At 40.9% G+C, this 10,591-nt stretch overlaps 1 protein-coding gene across 1 annotated transcript; it reads left to right on the top strand.

Moving 5' to 3' along the window:
* Positions 1–6,109: 6,109 nt before the first annotated feature.
* LOC120434759 lies at positions 6,110–10,078 on the top strand. The gene is made up of 7 exons (XM_039603098.1): positions 6,110–6,140; positions 7,443–7,484; positions 7,564–7,830; positions 7,914–8,153; positions 8,235–8,414; positions 9,042–9,167; positions 9,732–10,078. Exons 1-7 carry the CDS (start codon positions 6,110–6,112, stop codon positions 9,734–9,736), a joined length of 891 nt encoding a protein of 296 aa, XP_039459032.1. The 3' UTR covers positions 9,737–10,078.
* The last annotated feature ends 513 nt before the right edge of the window (positions 10,079–10,591 follow it).

Genomic DNA, 10,591 nt, shown 5'->3' with positions numbered 1-10,591 from the left:
CACACTTCCTGAGGCAACTCCAATGGCATCTGTGTTTCCAGGTGGAACTGAACAACAACCTCTCCATTGCAGCCAATAATAATAAAAATAATAAATAGCCCCCAAATAATAATAAGCTTTATTTGGGGGTATCTGAGAATGTAACATAATTTGGAATGTGGGTCTCAACAAGCTCAAGGAACGCTTTAAAAGTAGCCATTAATATTGTAAAATCACAGGTAGCCAGTGTAGTGCTGTTTCTTTAAATATGTTAAAAGTCTGGCAGCCGAGTTTTGAACGAGCTGGACTCTTGACTAAGACCAGAGTAAAGTCTGGACTCAAGGAGATAAAAGCATTGAAAACTGTGAGATCAACAGATTCATCTTTTTCTGGTGAAATGTATGGAGGTTTCTTTGGTTTGTGTACAAGAAAGTGAAATAATTTTCTTGAATTCTTAAACATTTTTACATAATATTAGCAGGTGGCTCCTTTACTAAACAGCTCCAACTGTTTGATTTGTTTGAATTTTACAGGACAGCTTTTCCCCTGTTAATCACTTCATTATGGAGCCACTGTAGTTAACATGTAATGCTTCTCTAAAACCCTGTGAGACAATCTTCTTTAACATTAGTACGCCTTAACCCCACATGTTCCCTGTTTTTTTTGCCTGTCACACAAAAAGCGAGCGCTTAATGCTCTAACAGCGCCCACTTTTTCTGCTGCCTTTATGGATTCTGGAATAATGATCTTTCGGACATTCTTCATTCTACTTGCATTGATATCTTGGACTCTATTACTCCGTTCAGGACTGTGCGCGCTAAACAAGTACCAGAGCCATGGTTCAATGATCATACGAGCTCCCTTAGACGCGACTATAGATGCGCAGAAAGGAAAAAGGACAGACTGCACGTTTCCCTACAGATTTTAAGGACTCGTCTATCTGCTTACCAAGAAGCTGTAAAAACTGCAAATACACAGTTTGTCTCAAACTTAGTGTCAGTAAACAGTCACAGGCCTCAGGTACTTTTTAATGTCCTTAATCGCTTTCTTAGTTCACGTGATAATGCCGGAGTCATTTCTTCACCAAGTATTTGTGATGATTTTTTAGCGTTTTTTATTGACAAGATTCTATCGATTAGGGCTCTTGTCTTGTCGTCTGCTCAGATCCGAGTCTTTCTCCTGTGTGCTCAGCTGTCTTAGAGCAGTTTAATCTTGTCTCCCTTAATGACTTGACTGTGGTAGTTTGTAACCTAAGATCATCACACTGCCCCTCTGATTGTCTCCCCCCAAGCTTGCTTAAAAGCACTTTTAATACTGTTGGGCCTTTTATCCTGAGATTAATTAATACGTCCCTTGCTACAGGCTGCGTCCTATCATGCTTTAAACAAGCTGTAGTTCAGCCTCTTCTTAAAAAAAATAATAACCTGGACCCAACTGTTCTGTCCAATTACAGGCCAGTCTCAAAACTTCCTTTTCTGTCTAAAGTTTTGGAGAAAGTGGTCTACTTACAGTTGCAGGCCCACCTTGATTTTAATATGATCTCTGAAAAATTTCAATCTGGTTTTAAATCACTTCATAGCACTGAGACGGCACTTTTAAGGATTTTTAACGATATTCTTTTAACTCTGGACTCTGGCAGCCCGGCTGCCCATTTATTGTTGGACCTGTCAGTAGCTTTTGACACGGTCGACCATGACATCCTGTTATCACGGCTAGAATTTCATGCCGGCCTAAAAGGATCTGCCCTACAGTAGTTTCGGTCCTACTTGTCAGGAAGATCTTTTTATGTCTTGATGCATTCTCAATCATTGATTGATTGATTGGTGAATATCAATCAGAGTGCCTGGACATTGTTTGTGGAGTTCCACAGGGGTCAGTATTGGGACCAAAGCTATTTATCCTGTACATCAATGATATATGTAAAACATCTGATATATTACAGTTTATTTTATTTGTAGATGATACAAATATTTTTTGTGCTGGAGAGAATTCACAGCAGCTTTTGGGAATTGTCACACAAGAAATGATTAAACTGAAAACATGGTTTGACAGAAACAAGTTATAAATAAATTTGAAAAAAACTACATTTATTTTATTTGGAAATTGTAAAAAAGATGCTGGAGCAAAATTGTTAATAAATAATGTTGAAGTAGAGCAACTTTCTCATACAAAATTTCTGGGTGTGATAATAGATAACAAAATCTGCTGGAAACCTCACATAAAGCATATACAAGCTAAACTGTCAAGAAGCATCTCTGTACTGAGTAAAGCTAAACATTTTTTGCCTTCCAAATCACTCCGGGTACTTTACTGTTCACTTATATTGCCATATTTGGAATACTGTGTGGAAACCTGGGGAAATACATACAAAACTTCACTTCAACCATTATGTAAAATTCAGAAAAAAAGCAATCAGGATGATTACTAAAGCAGGATTTAGAGACCACACTAACATTATGTTCTTGAAATTAAAAATTCTGAAGTTTATGGATCTTATAAAATATAAAACTGCAAAAATTATGTACAAAGCCAGATACAATATGTTACCAGGAAATGTACAGAGGATGTTTTTTGACAGAGAAGGGGACTATGAATTGAGGGGAAAATTAAATCTGAAGACTCTCAAAGCACGGACAAAGGTTAAAACCTTTTGTGTTACTATTTGTGGGGTAAAACTGTGGAACAGTTTTACTGTGGACCTACAGCAATGTTCAAGCATTAGTCAGTTCATAAAGATGTTTCGAAAACTGCTTTTGGAAGAATATGAAACTGATAAAGTTGATCACCCATTGCATATATAACTATGCTAAATTGTATCTAAATTATATCTATCACTGTAGCTATGTTTATACATGTCCTCCTTGTTTATTGTGTGGGGTAAGTGATGATGGGAATTAGGGGTAACAATGAATGGTGGGATTCAATAGAATGTTGAGCATGGGGTAGGGACTAATAAGTATGTTATACTTCTTCCTTCTCCATTTCAGACTTAATAATTGTCATTTCATGTCATTTAGACTCTGTTTTATTTTATTTGTTTTCTTTTTTTATCTGAGCACATACATGTGTGTATTTAAATATATATTCGTATTTGTAAATGCAAGTATGTGTACTTGTGTATATATTGTTTTTTTCTGTATATGTCTGAAATAAAGATACAATAATAATAATAATAATACAATAATAATAATCATCATCATCCAGGAAAGTAAATCTCTAAAAAGTTGATTCTGTTCATCTGGACGTAGCGTTTTGTGGGAGAAACGTTTCGTCACTCATCCAAGTGACTTCTTCAGTCTCAGCTGACTGCAGGTTTCCCCAAACCTTATAAACAGTACATTTGCATAATGACTGAAACCAGCCCACTGAAGGAACAATGGGCTGTGAGGTCAGTACCTTAATCATGCAAATTCCCATGACCATTGATCAACAATCACTGACCAAAACCCACTGATCAAAGCCCGCTGATCAATGGCCATGAGTACCATTCACAGAGAGTTGGGGAATGGCTGCAATCATAGCATTGTAAGATGGTGACAGATGTACCCTTAGGCCCCCTCCTCGATTCAGAGATGGTCTTTCCCTCTTCACGTAAATGGCCTCCTTGACTCCGCGCTCAAACCAGCGTTCTTCCCTGTCCAGGATGTGTACATCCTCATCATTGAAAGAGTGTCCACTGGTCTGTAGGTGTAAATAGACTGCAGAGTCCTGGCCTGACGAGGTAGCTCTTCTGTGTTGTGCCATCCGCTTCACCAGAGGTTGTTTGGTTTCCCCGATGTATAAATCCTGGCAATCCTCCTGGCACTTAACAGCGTACACTATGTTACTCTGTTTGTGTCGGGGGACCCGATCCTTGGGGTGGACCAGTTTTTGGCGCAGCGTGTTTTGGGGTTTAAAAGCCACAGAGACCCGGTGTTTGTTGCTTTTTTAGTGTTATATAAATAAATTTGACCTTGACCTTGTCAGTATTATGGTAGTAATGTCTCCTCTGTTTAGGAGAGGGCAGCAGGGTCACATCATCACTGACATCACCTGTATTTGCACTACAGTCATTCCCTTCACTGACCTTCTCTTTTCCATCAGGTTGTGTAAAACTGAAACAGGCATTAAATGTTTACTACAAATGATGCTTTACACAGAAATGCATTGTTAGCTGTTTTTACACACCAGCCTGTGTGAACCTTTAGTCTGAGCATGGGGTCAAAGGTCAGGACAGGAATGCAGCACTGTAACACATATACATATGTAAAACAACAGACATTTGACTGATTTGTGTTGTGACAGCTAGTTTTTTCGTTTATACAAATAAATGCTCATCACACACAGAAGAAATGTACAGACCATACATTTATTAGCTAATATCAGTGGATACAAGAAAAATGATATAAACACAAACACTAGCAGCCTTAGCGTTTCTGTTCTGAATGTCTAATCTTCCACAGATATTCATCAAACCCTATCCTCTATCAGCTTTTAGCATAAGAAAAAGTGTTAGGCCTCATTGAAAAACAGTCTGTTTGCAGATGAAGTACTGTAAAAACTATACTTAAAAACATTTCATACACAAATCTGTGATTTATCTAGATTTTCTCGACTAAGTTTACAATTTACTAAAACTGCCAAAACAACATGAATACAAAGAAATGATAAAGGATCCACTTCAAGGAAAGTGGAAAAGACTCTGTTAGCCGCTGTTTGCAGCTAACAGAGGCTAATATCAACGCTAACCAACAGTTTAGCATATCGTCAACAACTCACCTCAGCATCCCCCTGAACTGAATTGCCTCAGTGAAATACTTGCTCACTCACACCAAACTTCATTAAATGTGAATTTGTTACCTTGCTGGGTAGGCAAGTATGACAGGGTTATGTCTTCCCAGTTGCAGCTAAAGTGCATCCAATATTAGATTTCCCAGCTTTTCAAACACACCATGAGCTGTGCCATTTTCTGGGCACAGCAGGTTATTACCATGTAAAGATTTTCTGATGTGGTATCTCCATTAACAGGTCACGGCATTTCGCTATCGAGGCAGCCAGTGCCTTCCCTGCAGTCCCAAAAGGTTGATTCGGTTCATCTGGACGTACAGCTGTGTGCACTTGTATTCAAAAGGTTTTTCCGTGTAATGATCTGATAGTGGGTGTGGGGAGCCATAGCCGGGGAGCCATAGCGGGCATGGAGAAGATTCAGGCCCCAAATATTTAGAGGGCCCCCCCCAGAGATTAACAGCCCATGGAGGACCACTGGATGGGCAGATGGGATGTCACCCAGCAGCCACAGTGCAGAAGTCAGAGTGGGCCGGCAGCCAGCTGCACCAGAGCGGACCGAGGCCCAAGGTTTGAGGGCCCTCCACCCCACAAAGGGGCCTGACAGAGTCAAGGATGCCAGGCCCCACCAAGCAGCCGCCGGGAGTGAGCCAGTATGTACCTGAATGCCCAGCCCGGGACCACCAGCACACCTACGGCTGAGGGCATCAGCCTCCGGCAGGGAGTGTAGTGGGGGTAGATAGGCCGGCCGGGGGGCTGAGATCTTCCCAGAGAGGTGGAGTCCGAGGCACACACAGACACAAACATACACCACCCTCATATACATATATACAAATATTCAGCACTCACCCAATGTGGAGACAAGCAAAAATGAACACTGTACACACAATCACACTCCCCAAACACACTCTAAACCCCAAGTCCATTTCTTTTAGGGGAGAAATTTTGATTTTTGGGTGGGGATAAATTTCATGATACATGATCACATGTCATATATTTTTATATGTTTGGCTCCTCCCACGGGATGGTGTTCATCTTTCTCTACTTTCTCTGAGATGTGAGTATGGATATGTGTGTGTTGACTGTTGAGGCAGGTGGATGCTGCTGATTGCTGGTTTGAAAGAGTTCCTAAGTGTTGATTGGATGATTGGATGTACAGCAGCTTCTTAAACCCCAGCTCACAGCCACCTCAGCCCTCTCCTTCCCTCCTGTGTACCAAATAAGGAGCCAGCTTTGATCCAAATCAGCTAACTGCGCATCACCAACTCTTCCTCGTCCTCGCTGTCCAGAAGCAGCAGCGTGATGATCAACAGGGAAGTGGTGAAGCTGAAGGTGTCACTCTGCTGTCAGTCGTCGTCCCGACAACATGAAGACTTCATCTGTGTCTCTGCTCCTCGGTGAGTCAAATGCTGAAATCCTTCACTCACTCATAGCGTTCATGATTTCATTTATCACAGACTTATAACACAGACAGAGTGTGTGCTGGATGCTCTCACTGACTGGCTCTGAAATGAAATCTCTTCAGGTCTGTCCAAAGTTTGAAGTTACGTTTATGCGAGAAGAAGAGTTCACTCTTCTTCTTTAGTGTTTTTTGTTGTTTTATTTGATATTTGTTTGTCAAGTTGGACAGAAATCAAGTAAAAAATTTTTGGTTTTTACGGCAGCTCGCACTTTTAACTCAGAGGCACCAAATGAATAGAAATTTGTTTCTGACAGGTGAAAGAAGGACAATGAAAGTGTGTTTGTATGGTGACTTGAAGTTGTCTCATCAACAGTTTGTACGTTTTGCTGCTCAGAACCTATTTTCATCTCAAAGTTCAGATCCATCGTGTGGTCTGGACTTACTCAGAGAGTTGGACCTTCATACCCAGTTTGTTGTCTGTAACATGTTGACTTGTAGAGAACTCAGGCGACCTCTTTTTATCAAAGATCAACTTTCATTCAGGAAACCACAGCTGCTAGCTGCAGGTACCACATGCTCTTCTGGTCTGCTCTGTTATGTAGTCTTCACTTCCACTATTGAGAGCAAATTTTCCTTTATGTGGACTCTAATAAAAGGACTGGAGACTGTTTTTTGTCATTTACTTTACCTTTTGTGTATTTTGTTATTTTTCTCATAATGAGCTTCAAACAGAAGCAAACTGGGACTCAAACCTGTGAATAAAAAAATCAATGAAACAGCTTCTCCAGGTCTTTATTCAGCAACTGGTGCTGAATAAAGACCTAACCCTTATCCCATGGCTTTGGTTTATGAGTTCTTACTGTTTAATCCTGATAATGCTTTTCTTGCCTGCAGTACCTTTACTCCTTTATTCCCCATTGCCCATCCACCCCAAACTGCTGGGTCTTCATGACGCCTGAGTGGGCAGCAGTTTCTCTTCTGCTTCCAATAATCAACAATTTCCCCAAATCTCCTTAGTTTGGGAAATATTTAGGTGCAGGGTGTTGGATTGTCAAAACAGATATGACGCCCACCTCATTCAGACCAAGTATACAAACATAGCTTCGTCAGCATGTGTTAAAACTGAGTTGGCGCTTTGTGTGATGTTTATAAGTCTAAATGTAGTTTTAAAACCTAAACAGAACCTTAAAAGTGAATTAAAGGTCTCCCCCCTTTAGTGTGATGTTTCTGGAACAAGACCAGATTGAAACAGCTTCCTGCCCTCTGACCTTCAGTGACCTCTGTCCTCATGTTGCAGGTGTGTGTGTGCTGCTGCTGTCTGCACTGACTGTTTCTGCAGGTGAGTAGATGCAGTGCACCATGGTCCAGGACAAACACTGAGTGTAAACACTGATAGAAACTGTCCGTCTGTCCTCCAGTCTCTCTGACCGTCAGTCCAAACCTGCAGCAGTTCTTCACAGGAGCCTCAGTGTCTCTGACATGTGAAGGTCAGCTGGGCTCTGATGGATGGACGGTGAAGAGGGACACAGGAAGTGGGAATGAGTCATGTGGAGCAGGTGGGCGGGGCTTTGGGAGGATAAATGGTTCATCCTTTTTGCTTGATGAGTTCAAACCAGTCAGTGGAGTTTACTGGTGTGAAGGTGAAGCTGGAGAGAAGAATGAAGAAGTCAACATCACTGTATCAGGTAATGAAGTCATTCATCTAATCATCAGACTAACAGCACACTGTTATACCACCTCTACATCACTCTGTGTGTCTTTTCTTCAGATAATCGTGTGATCCTGGAGATCCCAGCACTTCCTGTGAGGACAGGAAGTGATGTCACTCTACACTGTAAAAAGAAAACTGGTGGCACAGCCGCAGCTTATTTCTACTTTAATGGACGTCCAGTTAGGCCTAAAACAGAGAAAAACATCACCATTAACGTGCAGCAGTCTGATGAAGGTCTCTACTGGTGTGCTACCGATGAGTTTGGATTATCTCCTCAGAGCTTTCTGAGGGTCAGAGGTCAGAAAACTGTTTCCTGTTAAAGCTAACCTGTTGAGCTTATAACAAACTGAATGACCCAGCTTCATATCTTTCATGCAGATCCTGCTACACCAACACCACCGCCAACAAAAACAACAGCAAACATCCATATCTCCTGTTCTCCTCCTCCTCCTCTTCCTAATCCCTCCTTCATCATCCCAGTCATAGTTACTGTAGGTTCTCTGGTCCTTGTGGTTCTGGTTCTGGTTGCAGTTCAGCTTCTTTGGAAGAAACACACAGGTATGATATCTGTCTGACCCACCTGGGCTCTTTTGGTTGAAGCAGCAAATTAAAATATTTTGAAATTTCACTTGAGAAAATCTGAGTGACTCTTCTCTGTCATTTAATTTCCTGTCTGCATTTATTTTGTAGAGCACTGGGTCCCAACATCTTTAGACTGATGAGTTCCCATGGCACAGTTAAAAAGTTTTAAAAGTTCTGGAAGTGGGTCCATAAAAATGAAAAATATTACTGATATAAACTGGGCTTATCTCTCGTTCAAAGTCACCATTCTTGGGCATGTCCAGGCAGCTTCCACCAGGGTTTCTATTTCAGGATCACTCCCTAGAAATTAGATTCAGACTAAAGCCCCACAGACACAAATACCAGTTTGGGTTCTTTTTCCTGATTGGCTATCACTTGTTAAGGTCGTATGATACGGGAACAGTGTTCTGTGGTCTCATCACTCTGATGCTGCCATCATGGCTCTGCTTAATCCACAATTAACGAGTCTTTGCTTCTGAATCCTGCACCTGTAACATCAGACTGTCCTTGAAGGTCTTCTAAACATCCTACAGCAGTGAAGTGATCACCTGCTCCTTCAGTGAGATTTGCCTAATGTTGATTCACATCACATCATTTCTGCAGGGAAACACCAGCCAGCAACTACAAATGATGTCACATATGCCGAGGTCACCAGTAGAGAGTCAGCCAATAAGATGTCAGTCGTCCAACCAGAAGTGATTTACTCCAGCCTGAGCATAAACACTACAGGTACACATTCTAGCAGGTGACATAAATGAGCGATAAAAGCAAGAGAAATCGAGACATGGGTGAAAAAAGTTGAAGAAGATGAGACTTTTTTCCCCTCTTCATACTGCCATGTATATTTGACCTCTGTCTCTAAATTAACCTCCTAGGACCTGCCGTCTACATATGTGGACATCACATTTTGGGTTATTTAGACCAGAATATTCAATTTTGCTCTACAAGAGCCTGATATCCACTTACGAGGACATTATACTGCTACTGTTCTATTGAAATTTTAAACGAATATCCTCATATGTGGCTCTCATTTTCCTTAGAAACAAAAATTAGGTAAAAAAAAAAATCTGGTAATTCTTTGTTTTCACATCCATCAAGACCCAATCAGCCCAAATATCAAAGAGAAATTAAAAATGCAATGAGTTTGGGTCTTAGGAGGTTAATCTGAAAGTTTCTTGTTCTGCACCATTTTAAATGTAAACCCATTTTCTAAAAAGAATTTAAAAATGTGTAAATAAACAAAGAAAGATTTGTAAATCTCATATTTTATTAACAATACAATACCAAAAACAGGTTAACAGGAGAGAAAACCAAGTGGTACCAAAGACCTACAGCTGGAGGAGGAACACTTCCAGAAATGACTCTCTATGAACACAGTTCACCATGCCATCTATTCCAGGAGCGCAGCTTCATAGTAGAAGAGTCAGGTGCTGAACTGGCCTGCCTGCAGTCCTGATCTTTCATCAATGAAAACATCTGGAGCATCATGAAACCAGAAGCAGGACAAAGAAGAGTCAGGACAGCTGAGCAGCTAAAACCCTCCATCAGACACGGATGGAGCAACATCCCACTCCCAAAAAGTCCAAAAGCTGCTGTGCTCAGTTCACAGACGTTTACAGAATGATGTTAAAAGGCGATGCTGTACAGGAGCATTACAAAATTAAACTTCTGATATGTGTTTGGTTTTCTGTCTTTGAGAGAACATGGGTTTATGAGATTTGAAAATCATTGGATTCTGTTTTTATTTAAGTTTTAAACAGCATCACTACTTTGAGGTTGTAACATGTGGTCATGGAAAAAATATTTTTACCTCAAATATATCAAAAGTTTTGAAAGTGGGACATGAATGCGGGATCTACAGCAGGTCTGCAGCTCTCTTGTTAGTTTCCTGTTTTAGAATTAACGTTGTCACTGGTTTCCACTAAACCTTTACTGTGGTCTCTGTGGTCGAGTCACTGTTTGAAAAATGGGACAGTCACAGTGTCAGACAGCCGTGGCACTGATCCTGCAGCTTAAACAGACCACTGCATTGGAAGAATGTGATTGGTACATGTTGTGAGTCAGTTCAGGTCAGTATGGATGTCTGCCCTTTTCCAAAATAATTTTGGGAAATTTGCTTTGTTCTTTATCCATGTGTGTTTGGTGAAAAATAA

The sequence above is a fragment of the Oreochromis aureus genome, linkage group 3 (assembly GCF_013358895.1).
Source record: "Oreochromis aureus strain Israel breed Guangdong linkage group 3, ZZ_aureus, whole genome shotgun sequence".
Lineage (NCBI taxonomy): Eukaryota > Metazoa > Chordata > Actinopteri > Cichliformes > Cichlidae > Oreochromis > Oreochromis aureus.
This window is presented reverse-complemented; position numbering and strand designations above follow the sequence as displayed.

What these genes read in the sequence shown, in the direction of transcription:
- LOC120434759 (XM_039603098.1), top strand. Translation starts at nt 6,110, where the DNA reads ATGAAGACTTCATCTGTGTCTCTGCTCCTCG. An exon ending in ATCTGTGTCTCTGCTCCTCG is followed by an intron (nt 6,141 to 7,442) that starts GTGAGTCAAATG and finishes CTCATGTTGCAG; the next exon opens with GTGTGTGTGTGCTGCTGCTG. An exon ending in GAGCTTTCTGAGGGTCAGAG is followed by an intron (nt 8,154 to 8,234) that starts GTCAGAAAACTG and finishes TCTTTCATGCAG; the next exon opens with ATCCTGCTACACCAACACCA.